A 23,150-nucleotide genomic window follows, 5' to 3' on the forward strand; every position below is an offset into this window, starting at 1 on the left:
CACCGGAGGGGACTATAGGTTTGCACTCCGTCCCTCCGTCCGTCAGTCCGTCAGTCCGTCAGTCCGTCAGTCCGTCAGTCAGTCAGTCCGTCACGCAAAGAACAGTTTTCCGGACTTTTTTTCTAAACGCTTAAAGCTAATGATTTAAAACTTGGCACATCGTTTCCTCATGATAGGTTACAGATCAAGTTCGAACTTCACGACGTGTCGATCATTTTTGACAAAGTTATGACACTTTGAACTTTGGGAATTCTGATAATTCTGATGATCCTTAACTCAGTGACATTTTAAGTTTTCATTTCCTTTAAAAAAAGATTTTCTCTGCAATAATAGGACCGATTGAGATCAAATTTTCACCGTAGGGGGGACTCGGTCTGCAGAATATTTTAATTGTAATTATGACGTCACAGGTCACGTGGTTCGGCCGCCATATTGTTTTTCATGAAAACACGAAAACCCGTTTTTCTCTGCAACGGCTGAACAGATCGAGGCCAAACTTTGCAGGCTGAATTGCATACCCATGACGAACAAAAACGTCAGTGAGCATGACGTCATGCATCACATGGTTTCAGAGTTATGACGTTTTTAAGCATGAACCTTGAAAACCGAGCTCCTCCCTCATTTTTGATCCAATCGAGGAGAAACTTCACAGATCTGTTCAGCATGTCAGTCTACTAAAATGTCCTTTTGGAATTTGCGATAGGGTGCGCGGTTTGGCAGATATCGTTAATTAAATGAAAAAAATTTTTTAATGGATATCTCTTGAATCGCTAGTACCTCAGACCGTGAGATGGTAATTATATAATTCACACAGTGCAATACGTGCAGTCTGCTCCACGGAGCGACCTTGCAGGCTTATCAACGAGGCGAGGCGTGACACACGTGTCTCAGCATACCTCAGATCAAGTTTGAAAACCAGCATCAACCATGCATAAATTTGCATATTCGATCATTTTTGACAAAGTTATGGCACTTTGAACTTTGATAGGGGACATGTATTGCAGCGCAATACTCAGAATGCTTGTTAATCATGGTTTCTTTTTGCAGTTCGTTTAAGTTCATACAGTTTTTTGAACTGTCCATGTCATCTTCTAACAGCTGCCTTGATAGTATTTACCTGACAGGAGCTATTTACTGCACGTGGGAATCCAAACCTGCAGAATTTTTACTTCTTCTTAATCTGATGCAAACAACTACCTGTACATTTGTGCATTTGGAAATCCTTCACCAACTTACACAAATGTGGACTTTTCAATTGTGAAGGTAGGGCAGAGGTGATGGACTTTTGAATATATGTTTTAACTTCATCAATATTTGATGCTGTTTCATCAAGGATCGGTGCATCTTTGCACCAAAGTTTCATATGTAGGTGCTGAGCTCCACGAAGTTGGTATTCTACTCGAACAAAGAAATGCTCAACAACAATTCCCAATGGTCCTCCATATTTTTTCATTGGTGTACTTTTCATTGCTCTCCATCGAACAAAAAAATGTTCTGCAACAGAAACTGGATCATTTGCACAAAGAAGCCCAGTACACATACTCTTAACATCTGCTAAATCGGCATTGACCAACTCCAAAAATTCATGCATATCAGCCCAAGAAAACTCTGCAGGAGATAATGTGAGGAAAAAAATGTTGCTGGGCCTAAGTCTTAATCCATTGCTTTCATATTTGTAGTTGCATCTGTCCATTACTGTGGTGATCCGTGAACTTTTGCAAACATTACTGAGAGGTTAAGTTCAAAAGCATCTGTTGGCTCATTCAAATTTGACTTTACACTCCCTGCAGTCATTTCAGGACCACTTGATGAGCAAAGAATGTGGTAAAGACCACCCTTTATTGTATCAATGTCCTTGTACACTGCTGCAAACATGAATTGGAAATCACGGCGAAATTGTGCTCAATAATTCGCAATCGACCTTTCATGTACTGTGCAGGCCATACACGTCATTCTCGTGGATGGTTAAATCCAAAACGCCCTTTTGGGAAAATAATGGGAAAACTTGATATCAAGATCCTTTTCATAATCTGGCACAATTTCATCTTGCACTGTCTTCATTATGTAGAGATTAACATTTGTCTCTTTTGGCAAGTCATAGTTGCAATCTGCAATACTGAAGTGATCAAATACTGCGGCATCTGGATCCATTTCTTGTGCCAGCAAATAAGGTTTTTCATCTTCTTCTTCAGTTTTCTCTGAATCCTCAACAAAGATATCTATGAGCTTATCATGATCGTATTCGTAATTTATTTTGATATTCTTATACTCTGGATTATTCTCATTTAGCCATTCAAGTGCAGCAATAACTTTCTTTAGGTTAACAAAATTCCGGTACTTCTATTCTGCTGATGTTCGACTGTCAACCAGAATTTGCTGCTTGTCCATTGATGGTAGTGTTTGAAGTGTGTGCTCCAATGTTTCCTTTATTGGAATTGGCAAATGCACTGCGAATCCGCTGCTTGCTCGAACAAGATCACTTGGCGGAATGTGCTCGTTTCCACTGTGTGGTTGTAAACGTACAATAACTTGAAATGGGCTTACTTTACGAGTGAGCAAATCTTCAATGTAGTTTAATCCCTTCAAAACATCTGGAATTTCATCAACACCAAAACCATTCTTTTCGGCCAATGCAGGCATTTCATTCTTGTTAATCGCATCTCTGCATGATTTGCAAAGTTGTATTTTTGGTGAAGGATTTTCTTGGGAAAAGTGATTTGCTGGCAGTGCTTTTCACAACGATCCTTCAAAAGGAGCACCTTCTTTTCTTACTTGCATATCGCTTTCTTTGACGTTTATAAGACAAACACTGCAAGGATATTCCCGAAGATTTCGAATGTTCTCGTTGAATTAATCAAGAGTATGACCAAATTGCTTCATGACTGCTTCTTGTGTATGGTCCACATTTGCATTCTTCTCTCTGAGCTTCTTCAATCGTCTCTTCAACTCTATCTCCACATCTGGCTCATCTAGAAGTGCAACCAAATCAGTAAATGCACCCATTGCCATTGCATTTGTCAGTAGTTTGATGTACTTGACTAGGTTAAACATTTCATAGGATCGACGCATTACTGACCGCATTTCACCATAGCACACCTACATCTCATACATGATTTCAGATTCTCCAATGTACAGCGAGATAAAACTCTGATTGCACATGCTTCTTTACCTCCCGATTACAACCTTCATTTTGACATTGCTGAATTGAACAGTTCTCGCCATGTTGTCCTCCGCTCCTGAGTAAATGTGTGGTACTGTAGATCATAGTAGATTTTCATTAGTGCCTTGCAGCAATTCTCATCAGTAATCATACTTTCTCGAATTTCATTTGCAGTTTTGACATACTTTTCATAACACATTTGGCACTCTTTGAAAAATTCATCTTTCACAATTGCAATCACTGCTGTTGCTGCATCATATTCTGTGCTGACTTGCTGTTCTGCCAGTCTTCGTTGTTGCATTTCTATAGGCCGACCTGCTCTATTCTGCCCACCGCTCAACTGAAAGTAATTGTCAGCCAGTTTTGCTACCAAAATTTTGCGCTTCATTCCATTCAAATACAACACAACAACAACAACAACAACAGGCATTTTAAGGCCACTTTTCCCTGCTGGAGCGGGGATTAGCCTTGTGGGCCCCATGACAATCTTCTCCATCTCCCCTTGTTAACCCCCTTGCCCACATTTCTTCTTCCACCACCTTTAACCAAGTCTTTCTCGGTCTTCCTCGTCCTCTACTTCCTTCTACATTCATTTCCATCACTCTTCTCAACCAGTCACTTTCATCCTTCCTCAACACATGACCAAACCATCTCAACCTGTTTCTCTTCACAGCATCCATCACAGGCTCTATTCGCATCATCTTACGCAATTCATAATTTGTCTTTTTCTCTCTCAACGATACTCCACACATCCACCGAACCATTCGCATTTCCGCCCTTTCCAGCCTTCGTTGCTGTTCTACGTTCATTACCCATGTCTCGCTCCCATAAATCATAACACTTCTCACACATGCAGCATACACCTTTCCCTTCAGCTTCAACGACACTCCCCTCCTCGTCAGCACGCCACTCAGCTCCTGAAAATTCTTCCATGCACATCTCACTCTAGCAACCGTTGCCGAGTCTAATCCACTATCTCCATTCAGCATGTCTCCTAGGTAGCAAAATGTTTTCACTCATTCCAGCTTCACGCCATCTCCAAGATCCAACTCAACATTTCCTCCATCTGCAGCTCCCTCTGTGCACACCTTACACTTGAATGTAGCTGCCACACTGGTTAATGACCCTCTCAGACCACTACATTTTTGATGAACCCACTCAGCGCAGATTGTACATTGAATGGAGTTCACTCTGACACCTTTCCTGCACACAGCACACGGCCATTTCCCAGTTCTTTCCACCTCACCACTTGCCATCACCTTTGTCTTTCCGATAATCACCTTCAGACCTTCTGCCTTCATACATTCCTTCGACTTGTTCATCTTTTCCTTCAGTCCATCCATACTCTCCACAATGAACACCAGATAATCTGCATACAACAACTCCCACGGCAAACCCTCCTTTACGTTCTGAGCCAGCACCTCCATCACAGCTACAAATAGTAGTAGACTTAGTACCGACCCCTGATCCATTCCCACCTTCACCTCAAACTCACCACTGTTCCCGTCCTTCGTCCGTACAGCGCGCTCTCTCGTACATTGCCATCACTATTCTGATCAACCATTCCTCCACTCCTAACTTCCTCAATGCCCATGTCACTACTTCGCGTGGAACCCTATCGAATGCTTTCTCCAGATCAACAAACCCAAGAAACAACTTCTTCCTCTTCTCCATGTCCTTCTCCTGCAACTGCCTTACAATAAAAAGCCCGTCTGTCGTTCCACTTCCTGGCATAAATCCAAACTGCATTTCGTCAATCTTCACTTTCTTCCTTATCCTCTTCTCCAACACCCTTTCCAATACATTCATTCCATGCTCTAATAACTTTATCGCTCTATACGAGCCACAGTCCAGAGGGTCACCTTTCCCCTTGTATAGAGGGACGAGGGTACTCAGTTCCCAATCCACTGGAATGCGGCCTTCTTTCACCACCAGATTACAGATCTCTGTCATTCTCTTCACACCCAAACTTCCCGCTGCCTTCAACATATCTCCCACAACTCCCGTCGGACATCCCGCTTTTCCGGGGTTTACCTTTGTGTCCTTGAGGTGCCCCCTATCTCGCCTACGGACCATCAGGTAGTCAACAGTTGTCGTCGACCCACCTGATGTGTATGTAACATTGTAACAAGCTTATTATCCTCTTTCTGGAACTGAGTATTACAAATCAACAAACCAGTTCCATCAGCAAACTCCAAAATCCTTTCACCTTCCACATTCCTCACACCATATCCGTAACCCCCATTAACTCCCTCAAAACCGTCTATACTCCTTCCCACATGTCCATTTAGGTCTCCTCCTACCACAACAACTTCCTCATCTTTCACGTTTTCCATCAGCTTCTCTATTGCACACCAGAACTTGTCCTTCTCTTCATCGTTCCGACCGACCTGCGGAGCATATCCCGAGATGACGTTCACCAAGAGCTTTCCAATCATCATTTTCACCATCAACCTTTCACTCACTCTCGTCACACTCACCACACTGTCTACAAACTCCTCATAAAACAGGACACCAACACCAGGCACGCCTTCCGGGCACCCTTGCCAAACAAACTTGTATTTCTGTCCCTGCCTACCCTTCACCATTCTCACACCACTTCCCTTCCATCTCGTCTCCTGCACACAACATATGTCCACTCTTCTTCTGACCAATACTTCCACCACTTCTCCTGATCTCCCTGTCATTGTCCCTACATTCCATGTCCCATACCTCAGAAATCGATATCCACATGGGGCATCAGACGTTTCGTCGTCAAAAATGGAGTGATTTCCACTCTTGCCTCGATCGGGTTCCCCACCTTCATTTTTGACGAGAGGGGGTGAGGACCCCCACGGGGTACTTCGGGCTGTACCCTGCCCATATGTAATTGTCATGGTTTCCTTTCTGAGGCAATGTTTTATGGCCGGATGCCCTTCCTGATGCCAACCCTTTTTAGTCGCCTCTTACGACACGCAGGGATACGATGTACCTATTCTAAACTGGGGTACACACCAGGACATGTTATTCAAATGAAGGACGTATTCTCTACTACCAGGTCGAAAGTTTTTTGGACCATATCCACCCAGCTGAACAGAGTAGTGTTTGGCAATCAGAGCAGCCTTTGTAGAATTCATTGCTCGGTTTGTGTGCCTTTCCAATAACATTTTATGCTCAGGGTCATTCCATGTCAAATCATCAAAGAATCTGCCGTCATCTCTCAGATTTTTGTAAAACTTTGGGAACCAATTGGGACCCATGAAAAACAGCTAGAACTCAAATATTTTTGCTAACAGCCTCTTAATTAGTGAGATACAGGTTAACGAACTTTGGACTAATTAGCGCGATGTCGCGAATTCAAATGGCCATATCTCTAAGAGTATAACACCTAGAGAGCTGGTTTTGGTGTCATTTTAAAGGTATTTTCATGCCCTATAAATTTGTCTGGGCAACATTTTCCTACCTCCAATCACAAAAAAGTTATCACAAAATATAAACTTCAATCGTGAATCCAAAAAAAATGTATCCTTCAAATTTCCTCAAATTCATCCCAGATGTACCTTATGATGTCAAGAAGCTTCCACATAGGTTTTGTGATGGGCACTCCAATAGTTTCTGAGATATGAGCAATAATGTACATGTACGTATGGCATATAGGTTCGAAAATCAGCATTTGTAATGTATTATACAATCATTCTAACCTAGCCATGACAGGGAACACAGGGAACAACCATCAATTGCTTTGAAGTATCATATACTTTCATTTTCAACTGGGCCTGAGGGGAATTCTCATCTGGGGAATTCCAACTGGGATTTCCCATGTGGGTAAGTCGAGGTGATGCAACTTTCACAGTCTAAGATCCCCAGGGAAAGTCCAAGTTGGCTTAGTGTAATGCTTAGGCCTGCCACCAACAGAAATTGGCAGTTCACTTCTGAAGGAGCTGCAGAAAAATGACGACTGCCAAGGAAAAGTTCATCTTGAAGCAGAAATCCTGCTGCAATCCCTTTGGAGCTCATGAAAAACCAAAGTCGTCTGGCTTGAGAGCTGTTAGCCAAAAAGCCATAGCCGCTCATCCAAGCCTCAAACTGCAAAGTGCACAGAAAATCTGTACCCAGTGTCGTAAGAAACTGGCAAAAAGACAACCAGGTGTGGTAGAGACTCAGAGTGAAATACCATTACCAGTGACCAGCAGCGCTATTAGCAGTAGTGAGGACAATGATGGTGGAGGTGAATCACCAATACCAGGCAGTTCAGGGGAGTTTGAATTTCATTCTCCTGAAATGGAACTGAATACACTGAATGAGTCTTTGGGATTGATTGGAGAATCACCTATTCCAAAAAAGAGACTTGCTGCAGATAAATATGTGAAATCCAAAACCAAGAAAATCGGTGACACTGGTTAGTGAACCTAAGTCCGGTTAGTGAACACTGTGTACTTGAACTCACTTATTGATTGTATAATACATTACAAATGCTGATTTTCGAACCTATATGCCATACGTACATGTACATTATTGCTCATATCTCAGAAACTATTGGAGTGCCCATCACAAAATTTATGTGGAAGCTTCTTGACATCATAAGGTACCTCTGGGATGAATTTGAGGAAATTTGAAGGATACATTTTTTGGGGATTCACAATTGAAGTTTATATTTTGTGATAACTTTTTTGTGGTTGGAGGTAGGAAAATGTTGCCCAGACAAATTCATAGGGCATGAAAATACCTTTAAAATGACACCAAAACCAGCTCTCTAGGTGTTATACTTTTAGAGATATGGCCATTTGAATTCGCGACGTCGCGCTAATTAGTCCAAAGTTCGTTAGTCTGTATCTCACTAATTAAGAGGCTGTTAGCAAAAATATTTAGAGTTCTTGCCGTTTTTCATGGGTCCCAATTGGTTCCCAAAGTTTTACAAAAATCTGAGAGATGACGGCAGATTCTTTGATGATTTGACATGGAATGGCTGCTCAGCAATGCACTTATTCTGCTTGATTGTTCGTTATTCTTTTCATAATACTCTTCCCTGTTCTGAAGATGGGCAAGTCTTATTCTGGAAGATTCAGCATCCCTGTGAGTAGACTGAGAAAGACGTTTCCTAGCAATTCTCTCCATCTCTCTTTTTCTGCCTTCTTCCTTTTTTTGGCTTTTTTTCCAGCTCCTTCTTAGATGGCATTCCTCCACATAAACGCAAACTCAAATATAATGTGCTATCATTCTTTGTGTTGCAACGGCACAGAGTTTGGCTGTTCTTCAAATTTTTCCCAGCAAAAAATAAATGTTGCTGATCCACTGGAATGCTTTCTTTATGCTGAATCATCAATTTCACATTTTCAATAGTAGCCAGTGGTTCCATTTCAAGTGTGATAAATCTTCCTGTCAATGTTTTCACATGAAATGGAAACTCTGCAATGACTGCAAATTTGGTAAGCATTTTTGCTCAAGTTTCTCGGCTTTTATTGAGCAATTTTCCACCATTCTATTTCTTCTCTTTTCATATTTGTCTTCTGCCAACAATTTCCATTTCTGACATCTGCATATTTAACCACTGTGGAAACAATTTTTAATTGAAGAAAAGTAATTGTTCAAATAGGAGTTTAATTGATTTTGAGTTGTTTTGGTTTTGAGTTGTTGGAAAATGCCAGAAGTAGTTATATTTTAAAAGCCACTCGCTCGGAACAGGAAATACCAACCAGCCTGAAGGCTGGTGGGACAATGCATAAAGCTCACTATTAAACAAAAAGGGAAATAGCGCTGATTGCTTGAAACGATGATTATGGAATTATACATGCATTTGAACTCTGTATTGGATCATATGAGGATAATTAAGTACGTATAACCATTATAATTAAGGACTTATATTCTTTATAAACTTAGGTTACATATGTAGGCTGAAGGGAACAGTATGAAATGATATAATGCAGAAGAGACAGAGTCTGGGAGGAGAGACAAAATAATGATGTTTGATCTGAGAACAAGTACACCCCTACACTAGGCTTGTTGCTGTTGACACTAGTTGAATAGACCTTCACCCCCTAGTGGATGATTTGTGCAGGAATTCAGGAGAAAGACAAAATAAATCGAGGTTGGGCATGATTTTCAGACAAGACTCCACCCCCCCACCTCCGCTGACGTGCCCTTCCATTCCTTATCCTCACACAATCCCCACCATTCTCTTAAATAACGGACTGACGAAGATCCTTACCTTGGAATAGATAAGTGACTCTTGCCCCACATCCCTTCCCATTGTGTTTGAGTTATATAAAAGCTGAAACTCAAGTGGAATACTTTGGAGATTTTGGAAATTGATCGATTGTGTTGGTATTGTATTCTTGTGTTTGCTGCTGGTTTTCCTTGTACTTGCTTTGATTTTTTGAGTCTCCCTGATTAAACACCTCGACTCAACCCAGGAGTGGACATTGGTTTTGTCTGCTTCGTCACCACCAATGCAGGTAAATTGCTATAACCAAGCAATTGGTAGCCATTAAAAATTGTGATTATCTAAATAAAATGAATCACTGTTAGTATGAACGGCACCGTTTGTTGATTCCAATTCGTACCATAGCTGATTTAACACAAAGTACAGAAGTTGGATTCATAATGGTATCTCAGTTCATTTTACACAATGAAAGTACCCGATCATTGATTCAAATTGGTACCTTAGATCATTTTACACAATTTAAGTACCATTATATACATCATTAAAAGCTCAATGGAATACTGTTCCCCCCTCTGGGCCGGTCTAACCCCCGCTCCAGCAGGGAAAATGGCCTTAAAATGCATGTTGTTGTTGTTGTTTGCCTCTGGGCCGGTGCTCCTGCCTCACACCTAGCTCGTCTTCATGCTGTTGAAACCAAAGCGTTCAGAATCATTGGAATCTCCCGTGATGAAGCTACCTCCGAGGGCCTTTCACTTACTCACCGCAGGCAGGTTGGTGGTCTTTCTGTCTTCTACCGACTCCTCTCCGGCCTTGCTCCTCCAGCTCTCTCTGGGCTCTGTCCCCCAAACATTCCTACAGGTCGCACAAGATCTGCCAGCAACCCTCTTATGGTTAAACTGCCAAAATCAAGACTCGCTGCTAACCTTCACTCCTTCATTCCTCTTTTCTCCCGCCTCTGGAACAAACTCCCTCACTCTCTTCAATCCCACTCCTCCCTCCAGGTCTTTAAAACAGCTGTTCACCACCATCTCTTATCTTCCCCCATCCAAAACCTTGATCTTTTCTACCCCCGCTAATTTCACCCCAAATCCACTTTTTTGAAATACCAACTTCTTTCCTGGAAGTCCTTGGTGTCCTTGTGTTTATACTTCTCCCACCCCCCCCCCCCCCTTCCCACGTGGCCTCCCCCCAAGCCCTCTCCCTCCCACACATTCCCGATGTCCCTGCTCTCAAATGTTGTGTTTATGTGCTTCCCCTTCTCTCCCCATCTTGTCTACCGCTCCACTTTTTATATACTTTGTTTGTTTGTCTGTTTGATTTGTTTGTGTGATAAATGTTAGCTCTTTCACGAGCCTCGATTATGTATACAAAAAAAAAAAAAATTTTTTATCCTGTCAGCCTGATAGTTCAGAGATCATGTACTCAGCTTTGAACTGTCGAGCTTAGATCAAGTTCCAAGCCCAACTATAAAATGTCACCATGGTGCTTTTCAGGTGGAGCACTTCATCAATGAGTATGCTCCCTGTTGGAGGGGATGTTAAGCTGGCTGTCCCATCTGCTCGGTATGTATTTGTGAACCTCCGCCCCGCCCCCTCCCACGCACACATACCCCCACCATCATTTCCTGGATTTATTTCTGATCAAGACGGTTAATAAGTACCAAGGCCTTAATTCTGATATCAATATCTGCAGTGATCCTCACTTGGATAAATTCCTGGATAAGTATGTCGAAACTATACCGAAATATGCAGCATACCTCATCAAACAGCTTACCTTCGCCGACAGGCTTTACTAACGAGGTATTTTTCCAACTCCTGAAGCATCCGCAACTTGTAGTTGTGATAAGTAGATTCCTTAGTTCGACCGATCAAGTGTCTGGAAACGCGGAAACAAATTCAATTGGATATCAATACTCAAATTGGATATTGGATATCAAAAAAAGAGAACCATGACAATCACAAGTACATATGGGCAGGGTGCAGCCCGAAGTGGAGATCGGTTTCTGAGGTTTGGGACATGGAATGTGGGGACAATGACAGGGAGATCAGGAGAAGTGGTGGAAGTATTGGTCAGAAGAAGAGTGGACATATGTTGTGTGCAAGAGACGAGATGGAAGGGAAGTGGTGTGAGAATGGTGAAGGGTAGGCAGGGACAGAAATACAAGTTTGTGTGGCAAGGGTGCCCGGAGGGCGTGAATGGTGTTGGTGTCCTGTTTTCTGAGGAGTTTGTAGACAGTGTGGTGAGTGTGACTAGAGTGAGTGATAGGTTGATGATGGTGAAAATGATGATTGGAAAGCTCTTGGTGAACGTCATCTCGGGATATGCTCCGCAGGTTGGTCGAAGCGATGAAGAGAAGGACAAGTTCTGGTGTGCGATAGAGAAGCTGATGGAAAACGTGAAAGATGAGGAAGTTGTTGTGGTGGGAGGAGACCTGAATGGACATGTGGGAAGGAGTATGGATGGTTTTGAGGGAGTTCATGGGGGTTACGGATATGGTGTGAGAAATGGAGAAGGTGAAAGGATTTTGGAGTTTGCTGATGGAGCTGATTTGTTGATTTGTAATACTCAGTTCCAGAAAGAGGACAATAAGCTTGTTACATACACGTCAGGTGGGTCGACGACAACCGTTGACTACCTGATGGTGCGTCGGCGAGATAGGGGGCACCTCCGGGACACAAAGGTGATCCCGGCGGAGGAGGCTGTTTCACAGCACCACTTGGTTGTCTGCGACATAAGGGTGAAAGGTGCGAGGAGAGCTCGGCGGGTGAAGTACCAACCGAGAATGAAGGTGTGGAGGTTGAAAGAGGTGACAGTAAGGGAGGCATTAAAAGAGAGGCTGAGTAGGGTAGAGGATGATGTGGTTGAGCTTGAAAGTGGTTGGATGTCAATGAAAGCTAGTCTGTTGGGAGCCGTTGGTGAGGTATGTGGATGGACAAAAGGACCACCGAGGCACTCGGAAACATGGTGGTGGGATGTTGAGGTTGGAAAGAGGATTGACGAGAAGAGGAAGAAGTTCAAAGAGTGGCAGAAGGCGAAGGGTACGGGAGCAGAAACAGCAGAGCATGAAAGTTATAAGGCAGCCAGGAAGGCTGCAAAGAAAGAGGTAGCAAAGGCGCAGGAGGCATGTAGGAAAATGTTCGGAGAACGCTTGGATTCGGAAGAGGGTCAGAAAGCAGTATTCAGGATTGCAAAGCAGATAGCGAAAGAGAGGTGTGATGTGATGGGGGTGAGTTGCTTGAAGGATGAAGTGGGACAAATCGTTGTCGACCCAGATGGAATTAAAGGAAGATGGAAAAGATATATGGAAATGCTGTTGAATACAGAGAATGAATGGGATGGCAACATAGAGAGTAACCCAGTTTTAGGACTGGCAGAGAAGATAACTGAGAAGGAAGTTGAGGAAGCGATAAAAGCAATGAAGAGTGGAAAAGCGGGAGGGCCGACGGGAGTTGTGGGAGATATGTTGAAGGCAGCAGGAAGTTGGGGTGTGAAGAGAATGACAGAGATCTGTAATTTGGTGGTGAAAGAAGGCCGCATTCCAGTGGATTGGGAACTGAGTACCCTTGTCCCTCTATACAAGGGGAAAGGTGACCCTCTGGAGTGTGGCTCATACCGAGCGATAAAGTTATTGGAGCATGGAATGAAGGTATTGGAAAGGGTGTTGGAGAGGAGGATAAGGAAGAAAGTGAAGATCGACGAAATGCAGTTTGGATTTATGCCAGGAAGAGGAACGACAGATGCGCTTTTCATTGTGAGGCAGTTGCAGGAGAAGTACATGGATAAGAGGAAGAAGTTGTTTTTTGGGTTTGTTGATCTGGAGAAAGCATTCGATAGGGTTCCACGCAAAGTATTGACATGGGCATTGAGGAAGTTAGGAGTGGAGGAATGGTTGATCAGAGTAGTGATGGCAATGTACAAAAGAGCACGCACAGCTGTAAGGACGAAGGACGGGAACAGTGGTGAGTTTGAGGTGAAGGTGGGAGTGCATCAGGGGTCGGTACTAAGTCCACTACTATTTGTAGCTGTGATGGAGGTGCTGGCTCAGACCGTAAAGGAGGGTTTACCGTGGGAGTTGTTGTATGCAGATGATCTGGTGTTGATTGCGGAAAGTATGGATGGACTGAAGGAAAAGATGAACAAGTGGAAGGAATGTATGGAGACAAAAGGTCTGAAGGTGAATATCGGAAAGACAAAGGTGATGGCAAGTGGTAAAGCATGTGGTGGGGTGGAAAGAACTGGGAAGTGGCCGTGTGCTGTGTGTAGGAAGGGTGTCGGAGTGAACTCCATTCAATGTACAATGTGTGCTGAGTGGGTTCATCAAAAATGTAGTGGTCTGAGAGGGTCATTAACCAGTGTGGCAGCTACATTCAAATGTAAGGTGTGCACAGAGGGAGCTGCAGATGGAGGAAATGTTGAGTTGGATCTTGGAGACGGCGTGAAGCTGGAAGGTGTGAAAACATTTTGCTACCTCGGAGACATGCTGAATGGAGAAGGTGGATCAGACTCGGCAACGGTTGCTCGAGTGAGATGTGCATGGAAGAAGTTTCGGGAACTGAGTGGCGTGCTGATGAGGAGGAGAGTGTCGCTGAAGCTGAAGGGAAAGGTGTATGCTGCATGTGTGAGAAGTGTTATGATTTATGGAAGCGAGACATGGGTAATGAACGTAGAGCAGCAACGAAGGCTGGAAAGGGTGGAAATGCGAATGGTTCGATGGATGTGCGGAGTATCGTTGAGAGAGAGGAAGACAAATGATGAATTGCGAAAGATGATGGGAATATTGCCTGTGATTGATGCTGTGAAGAGGAACAGGTTGAGATGGTTTGGTCATGTATTGAGGAAGGATGAAAGTGACTGGTTGAGAAGAGTGATGGAAGTTAATGTAGAAGGAAGTAGAGGACGGGGAAGACCGAGAAAGACTTGGCTAAAGATGGTGGAAGAAGAAATGCGGGCAAGGGGGTTAACAAGGAGAGATGCAGAAAATAGGGCAAAATGGAGAAGATTGTCATGGGGACCGCAAGGCTAACCCCCGCTCTAGCAGGGAACATGGCCTTAAAATGCATGTTGTGTGTTGTGTATCAATACTCAACAATCTGTACAGTAAAAAGGAAATGAAGAAAATGCAATTACAGGGAAAAAATTAATTGACGATTCATTACACAGTTAGCTTAATGAACAGTACTATAAATAATTAAATTGACATATTTGGAAAAATTACACACCCAGACCAGGAATGGAACCCAGGTCCTCTGGAAAACCGTACTAGTGCTCTGCCATCTGAGCTATCTGGGCGACCCTGACCAAGCATGCAATTTTCCCACACATATGATTGCCACTCTCTTTCTGTCAATGCTTCCGGGGCACTCGCTCCCAACCATAGGAGCACCGATGACCTGAACACGAGAGGGTCTTCCTCCAATGGACGGACAAATCCATGTCCTCTATTATAAACACCACTGGGGGCATAGTGAAGGAATTAGATTAATGAGCAGGATTAAATAATTAAATTGATATATGTGGGAACTTTACCACAGTGCTGTGTGAAGAAACAATTAGCACTACTTCTTATTCTTCTTCAAACCCAGAAAGAGGATTTAAGAAAAAGCAAGTTTTAGTAAATTAACGAATTTTTGTTCAAAGTAAATCGATTTATTAGCTTTCCAAATAAGTAAATCAGTTAATAATTTCCAACTGTATCACTCGTATTATTCTGCGACCGCAGAAACACTATAGAATGAAGCGTGATGGAGAAATTTGACTCATTATACAGGTAGTGGACAAAAACAAATGGAAACACCAATGTAAAGTCACTTAATAGGGCGTTGGACCAGCATGTGTGGGCAGTACATCCTGTATGTGTCGTGGCATAGAGTCCACCAGCATCTGGAATTCTGCCGGAAGGATGAAGCAACATTCTTCCACGAGAAAGTCAATGAACTCGCATCTGTTTGATGGAGATGGAAAACGCTGTCAGGCGTCGTTCCAGAATAAATGCTCAATTGGGTTCAGATCTGGTGACCGAGAAAGCCATGACATGGATAACATCAGTGTCATGCTCATCAAACCACTGCGCGACCACACATGCTCTGTGGATGGGGACACCGGCAGGAAAGAAATGCTGCATCATGTGGTGAAGATGATCACTCAGTACCATCAAATAGCGTTGACATTTGACCATCTCATGGAATGACTGCACCCAATCCATGCCAGGAAGATGCGCCCCACAACCACCAGAACCCTTCATTGTTGGAACCAAGCACTCAGGGTTGTCGAGTTCTTTAGGTTGGTGAAACATGTACACACGTCCATTTGTCAAGAACGTACAAAAAAAAAAAAAAAACACCTTTAGAGGCCATTTTTCCCCACAGAGCAGGGGTTGGTCTTTTTTGGGTACCGTGGCCCCCTTTATGAAGCAATTTTTTTTTATGGCCGAATGCCCTTCCTGCCGCCAACCCTGTTGGTCGCCTCTTGCAACACACAGGGAATTACCAGTGAACTGGTACTCAATTTGCCGACCCCTGAAGGATGACAGGCTGAGTCAACCCCTCTGGCGTTAATTCAGCGATCGACCGGGATTCAAACCCAGGATCCTAGGATCCCAAGCAGGCACCCTAAACCGCTAAGCTAACACCAGACTTATTTGTCAAGAACATGGTGAAGGATAATTCATCTGACCATATCACATTTCTCTCCTACTCGGTGGTCCATTTTCTGTGCTCTTTGCACCACTGGACTTGCAAACATGCATTTCCAGGTGTGACAAGTGGTTTGTGCACTGCAACCTGACTATGGTATCCCGCTATGTGGAGTTATTGGCGGACCGTTTTTGATGAAACTGTCACTCCACAGGTTATAATTTACAGTCAATTGATCTGCAGTTGCTCGCCTGCTCTGCCTTGCACTTCAAATTAACGCACGGCTATCACGATCCTGGAGTATGCACTTCTGCCCACTGTTGCACTTTGTTGATGATGTCTTTCCCTCGAAGTTCCATACAGACATCAACTTGGACACCATTGCTTGTGAAACAACAGCAAGTTGAACTGTCTGTCACTGAAGCTCCTGCCAAACGCACCCCAACAAACATCCCTCTTTCAAAGTCACTGAGGTTTCCTCTTGCAGCCATGCTAGTCATAATTATAGACAGCCAGGCCTGTGCAGCATTTTTATGCATGACCCTAAGCATAATGGGATGCTTAATTAACACATAGGCCACACCTGTGTGGAAGTCGTTGCTTTCAATATACTTGGAGTCCCTCATTTACTCAGGTGTTTCCATTTTTTTGTCCACTACCGGTTTATATTTTATAGGATGAAATAAATGGAAATAAACTTTGCACTATCAAGTAACTAATTCATCACTATCAGTTCCTGCATAGGACATTGTTGTATTGTAATGCAAGCGGTGCTGTGGACAGCTGTACTTGTCATGCAGCTTAAAATGAGCCCAACCCACCCCAACCCCTTCCCCAACACACACCCATGAGATTGATTGGAGCACGCTGGATTCCCAGCTTTTCCACTCGCCTCGATCATGTTAAAAAAGAAAATTACATACTTATTCAAGTTCTGAGCAGATCTGGGACCCGGTAAATTTTTGCCAAAATTACCGAGCTGAATAGGTACCGAATTTTTGCTCCTGAGTTCCAGCGCTACAGAATGCTTTACAGTGAGTTTATTTGGGACATCTTACCTGTTTGTCTGTATATCTGCCTGTGTCCATAAAAGGACAGCACGGGATGGCAAGCCATCCCGTCCTGCACGGCCTAACTCCTGGTAGTAAGCAACCATATCGCACGGCGCACCAAAGTGAACAACCATGCGGATGTCGGGAGTGTCCACACCCAATCCATAAGCGGTTGTCGCCACAATGCACTGAGGAAACAAGTCAAATCAGATGAGCATGTAAATCACAATTCAAGCACACAAAAAAATTGTAATACAACAACACAACAACAGGCATTTTAAGGCCATTAACCCTGCTAGAGCGGGGGTTAGCCTCAGAGGTCAGCCAAGTGGGGTTACCACAAAAATTGTAATGCTCACACAAAATAGAACCTACACAAAATTACCATGAAAATTACACTGCTCTCAATGTTTCAGGGATGATGAGAGTTGTAGCACAAATAAAATGAGAAAAAGACATCACTTGTTATAATCGGTTACAACATGCACCAATCATGTAAATTATCCAATCATGTAAAAAAACAACTAAAATTAGTAACACAAGTCTATTAAACAATATTGTGTCATGACGTCTCGTGGGTTGGCACCGCACCCTCCTCCAAAAATAGCATCAACCTGAATTTGGTGGTGGGAGAAGTCCAGCTGGACCTTTTTCCTTGCGGTCATCCCCATCCCAGCATGGTATGGTTGGCACGAGATGCCCGCCCCCTCTAGTGCTTTGGCCACTGCCTCGGTGGAAGACCTTGTTAAACAGTACACGATGGTTTGTCCTGGAAGCTCAAACTGTAGCCTAAGGTGGTAAAAACAGTACAGCACTTTGTCATGACTTGGGTTTTACAAGGCTAGAGATACAAACTTGATGCTCGTCTCCTGATCTTTAAAAGGATAATATATGATAAACAGTGGTATAATGCTCAAATAGGAGCTTATACATGCATCACATTCAGGGAAACAAAATATGAACACGCAAGTGAACCACCCACCACCCAAAGGGTGGTGATACCACCCAAACCGATCCTCGTCGTCTCTCATATTTTGTACAGATTAAAACTTTATGGCCTATCATATGCAAACAGTTTTGTTGTTCAAATTAATCAAGGTATATTTTTTTAAAGTTCAATCCACACCTGTTATTCTTGAAGATTTGACCAAGATCAGTCATTATGTCTTTTGACCTGTATCTGACCTCCAAGAAAATATTTGGCCTGTCAAACGTGGTCATTGTCACCTTGGGATTCTGCAGCTTCAAAATTGTGATAATGTCACGACGTGCGGCAGTGGTGGCCGTTGCAGTTAAGGCAATTATGGGCACCTAGAGAACAAGTTTAATTCAATCAATCCATTTCGTATCCAGTGCTTTTTATTTCAAAGCATTTTACAAACAAACAATGAAAAGGTAAGAAGAGTGGATAAAGATAAAGCAATGGAAAAAGATGGGTTTTTAGGAGAGATTTTAAAATTGCAGTCATTGATGAGGCTCTGCGAATGAAATATGAAGAATGTTTGATCATCAAGTCTACATCATTGTGTAAGAGACTACGACGAAATGATTGTTGTTAGACCACAGCTTTATCATAGAGGTATAAGGTATGAGGTCAGAAATGTAGGAATAAATCAATCTATCTTTGGCTATAAAGGTTATCTGCAATATTTTAAAATCAATATGTGGCCTACTAGGAGTCAGCGAAGTGTTTTGAGGATTTGAATGATGCGATCAAATGTATAAGCTTGAACTTCCAAGCCTGGTTGCCATATTCTAAAAAGAGCATGACATTCCAGATGTGATGCTGGAGTGCTAGCAAATAGTGGAGACCAGTACTCCCTCCATTGATCTACACACAAAGGCTTGGTGGCTGAGAGTAGTTCTGATCAAGGAAAGACATGGAATGACAGAGTCTGCGGCTGGCTTTGGGGGACAGCTTTGCTATATGGTTAAGCCCAAGAGAGATCATGGCTGGTAGTGAGGCCTAAAGTGCAAGAGAATCCATCTACTTCTGTGGCTGACCATGGGAATAGATAGGTGGGTTTGTTTGACAATGCTTAAAAAAGGGGTGAGGCCGTGATATTTACCACAATTGAATGACATGTTTGCATTTATCACATCAGCGTCTAATCAATTCTAGTGACGGAGTGACAGAGCTGCTGTTAACATGGAATCAACTTCAATAAAGAAGAGTTGGTTTTCCGTAGCATCAAAAAGATTGTTGCCATGAATGAGGAACAAGACTCAGCTTAAGGCACTGTTCTTGGCACACTCCTCCCTAAACTGGAAGACAAAAGAAGCATATTCCATTGATAACTACAATGGCACTCGGTAGCGAGCAGACCTCCATCTGGTTGAATAGTTTACATTTTGTAGTCAATCGAGAGGCCTGATCTGCATCCGTACCTGAACAAAAATCTAATCGGCTTGTTCGTATCACCTACCTAACTCATCCAGCAAGTTTTGTCCTAATCCGTCCATAACTTTTTGATGTATCGTGCCATACATCGTTTTTGGCCTGATCTCTCAATGGTGAAGAATCACTTAAAAACGCTAGTACTCGGATCTGGATCCAGATCTTCACCGAAATCAAAACATTTTGTATTTGTCACACACACAACCTGTCCACCAAGTTTTGTCTGAATCTATCCATAACTTTTTGATTGTGCTATACAGTAAACCCTTAAATATTGTCCTGTCCGTAGCCGATAAAGACTGATCTTGGACGGATTAGCCGTTCGAGCTTAACACTCCGAGACATTCATTCAAAAATGAGGGTGTTCTTTAGACGCGAGGGAAAGGAGAATGACGAACTTACCTTCACGGGTCTCACCAGACGTCCTCGAACCTGCGATAATTAATTCAAACCAACACGGATTTAAAATACAGCAATACCCAGTTTTACGCCATTTCGACCTACGTCAAATCCGACTTTACGCCACTCTTCCAGAGTAAATTTCAGTTCAGCGAACATCATTATGTGCAACTTTACGTCACTCCTACATCATAATAGGAGGACGTGAAAAAAATTAATTTTTCCTCAAAAATATATTTAAAATAAATAAAATAGTACATAAAAATTAACAATATAAGAAGCTAAAAAAACAATTTAGAATAAAATAAAAAGCACATTAAACATTTTTTTTAAATGTACGTACAGTATACGTACGCGTAGCTGCTGGTTCTCATTCAAAACAAAGGCGATGTCATATGCATTTTGTCCTGTGCTGCGGTCGCGTGCTTGCTTTGCCTTTCGCTGTTATTTTTGTGATTATTCCTTTACTGTGTCTGTGTTAGCCATGGGTCCTAAGAAGGATAGTGCTAGTGTTTCCAAGTGTAATGTGGTTTCGATGGAAGATAAGTTCAATCTGATTAAAAGGTATGAAAAAGGTGAAAAAGTGTCGGTGATAGCGCATGCCTTAGGGCTGCCACGGTCGACAGCATCGACCATCATTCATGATAGGGAACGTATTCTCGCATACGTCACTGAAAAAGCGCCGTCGGCGAAGACTGCTGTCATGAATGTGAAGAGGGGTCAGATTTTCGACGAGATGGAGAGACTCCTTTCGTTGTGGATCGAACGCCAGACCCATGAACGCATACCAACGAGCCAGCTGCTGATACAGGAGAAGGCGAAGTCTTTGTTCCAAGATCTTCTGAAGAAGTACCCTGAGGATAAGGACACAACCTTCTTTGCAAGCTCTGGATGGTTTGCACACTTTAAACGGCGCTTCAGCTTGCACAACGTCAAGATTCAGGGCGAAGCCGCAGCTGCCGACACCGTAGCCGCTGAGGAATTTCCTGCCACATTGAAGAAGATCATTGAGGACGAGGGATTCTTGCCTGAGCAGATCTTCAACGTTGACGAAACGGGCCTTTTTTGGAAGAAGATGCCCGACAGATCCTTTATATCGAAGGAGGAGAAGACCATGCCAGGCTACAAAGTCGCGAAGGAGCGGCTAACGCTAATGCTTGGGGGTAATTGCACCGGCGACTTCAAGCTGAAGCCGCTCTTGGTGTATCATGCGGCGAACCCCCGGGCACTTAAGAACATCCCGAAGGCGTCTCTTCCCGTCATTTGGATGAATAATATGAAGGCATGGGTAGCCATAATAATTTTTGAAGAATGGTTCATCAATCATTTCATCCCGGCTGTCAAGAGCTATTGTCGAGAGAAGAAAATTCAATTTAAATTGCTGCTGATTTTGGACAATGCACCTGGCCATCCCACTAACCTCGGTGATTTCGACCCCAATGTGAAGGTGGTGTACTTGCCACCCAACACCACATCGCTCATCCAGCCTATGGACCAGGGTGTGCTAGCGCTTTTTAAGCGCTACTATCTCCGCCGCACTCTTCGTCAGGCTGTCGATGCAACATCGGAGGAGGAAGGCATCAACATCCGGCAGTTTTGGAAAAACTATAACATCTACCAGGCAGTGCTTAACATCAATGCTGCATGGTTGGAGGTTATGCAGTCGGCGATGAATGGGGTGTGGAAGCGTTTGTGCCCCCACCTTGTTAATGATTTCACGGGGTTTGATGGGCCAGTCAAGGCTGTGTCTAAAAACTTGGTTTCCCTCAGCGCTGACCTGGAGATGGAGTTGGAGGAGGAGGATTTTGACGGTTTGATCGAGGCAGACTGACATGACTTAATGGCGTTGAAGGAAGAGCGCCGCAAAGAGGATGAGCTTCCAGAACCAGAGCCAAGGAAATTCACCGTAGCCGAAATGCAGAAAGGTTTTTATCACCTCTCCAAGTGTCTTGCAATATTTGAGGCACAAGACCCAAACGCCGAGCATTTCGCAAAAATGATGAATGGCACCAGCGACCTTTTTCTCCTGTATAGGACCATCTTAACTGAGAAGAAGCGCACAATTCAAGGGACTTTGGATCAGTTCCTACTTAATGTCGAGAAAAGCAAGGCCTCTACTAGTTTTGATGAGTCGCCGAAGAAGCCCCGCATATAGTGTTCATTACTCTTTTAAAAATATGGCTAAAATGTGTTTTTTGTGTTCAGAAGAGACGCCAAGTTTAAGGTGAATAACATAATTTTATTTATTATTCTTTCCAAATTCATTTATTAATTGTGTTCATTACTCATTAAAAAATATGACTAAAATGTGTTTTTAGTGTTCTTTAAGGTTTAGCCATAGTGATATACTTTCGCGAGCTATTTACTCTAGTTTTACGGTGTTTGTCTTCATTTTAAGGCATTTTTAAGGCATTACGCCCGGTTTACGTCAAAAACCGAGTTACATCATGGCTTATGGAAGCAATTAATGACGTAGGCCGGCGTATTGCTGTATACAAAAATACCGGCTTTATTGAAGAAATGCCAGTAACAAAATAAAACCCGGCAAAACTAAGATTCCTAAATGGGATGTTCAGGAGACTCGTATACAGACAAAGAGAACAATAAAAGTGAAAATAAATGTGTGGGTGTTTTTAGGTACTTAGCTCTCAGAGTCTCCTAAACCCCCTCGGGAAGTCAAAACCCCCACGTCCTTGGCGGGAACAGCACAGGCCTCCGTGCACAGTTCGCTCGCGGGAAACGCAGGCCCCGGTCCAGTCCGTGCATGGGAAACCGCAGGCCTCGGTCCGCAGTTCGCTCCTCCTCACGATCACGATGATGATGTTGGAACACGACCGTTCACCACCAAACCTCACAGCCAAGAGCTCGTAAACTTAGACCGTTCGTTGAGACTGTCCCACTGCAAGAGAGCTCATCGGCGACCGTTCACCTCCAGATCCAGAAAACGAGAGAGAACATGTCGGCCCTCCAACTCCTTTGTACTCAAGGCTCTGACGTCATCCGACACCGGCCGTGCCTGCTCCTATCAGCCAGTCCCTCTCTTCGTTGCTCCACAAATCTCACCAATCACTGCTCTCCGGGGCGTGGCCTCTTGGACCTGCCTGCTTGATGTTATCACACGTCGGTGATATCATCGTTGGTGCTCAAAGAACTGTTTCCGGTTAGCTTTTACTTAGTGTCTTTTAATGTGCTATTGCCTGGCTTTGTGTGTGTGCTGCATTGTCATAAGAAAGAGGAAAATAACAGAGGCAGTTACATACAGGGGATCGATTCCCCATAATCCCTAACTAATTAACATAACCCCACCCCGGATTCATTTTACGAGTGGGCCCGTTGGTCCATTGCACCAAATTTTCATTGGTCTTCACTG

The 23,150-nt window shown here is 43.4% G+C and overlaps 1 protein-coding gene across 4 annotated transcripts in view; it reads right to left on the bottom strand.

Annotated features, from left to right (window-relative positions):
• WRN (WRN RecQ like helicase) overlaps positions 1–23,150 on the bottom strand; it is a 124,684-nt gene that overhangs the window by 37,009 nt on the left and 64,525 nt on the right. For all 4 annotated transcript variants that reach the window (XM_068133309.2, XM_068133306.2, XM_068133307.2 and 1 more), the window contains 4 exons: positions 18,110–18,294; positions 17,598–17,772; positions 16,990–17,171; positions 11,073–11,174 (listed from right to left, as the gene is read on the bottom strand). In XM_068133309.2, coding sequence (XP_067989410.2) covers positions 11,073–11,174; positions 16,990–17,171; positions 17,598–17,772; positions 18,110–18,294 — 644 coding nt within the window. The remainder of the gene's footprint in view (positions 1–11,072; positions 11,175–16,989; positions 17,172–17,597; positions 17,773–18,109; positions 18,295–23,150) is intronic.

Source organism: Myxine glutinosa, chromosome 12 (assembly GCF_964187855.1).
Source record: "Myxine glutinosa chromosome 12, kmMyxGlut1.1, whole genome shotgun sequence".
Classification (NCBI taxonomy): domain Eukaryota; kingdom Metazoa; phylum Chordata; class Myxini; order Myxiniformes; family Myxinidae; genus Myxine; species Myxine glutinosa.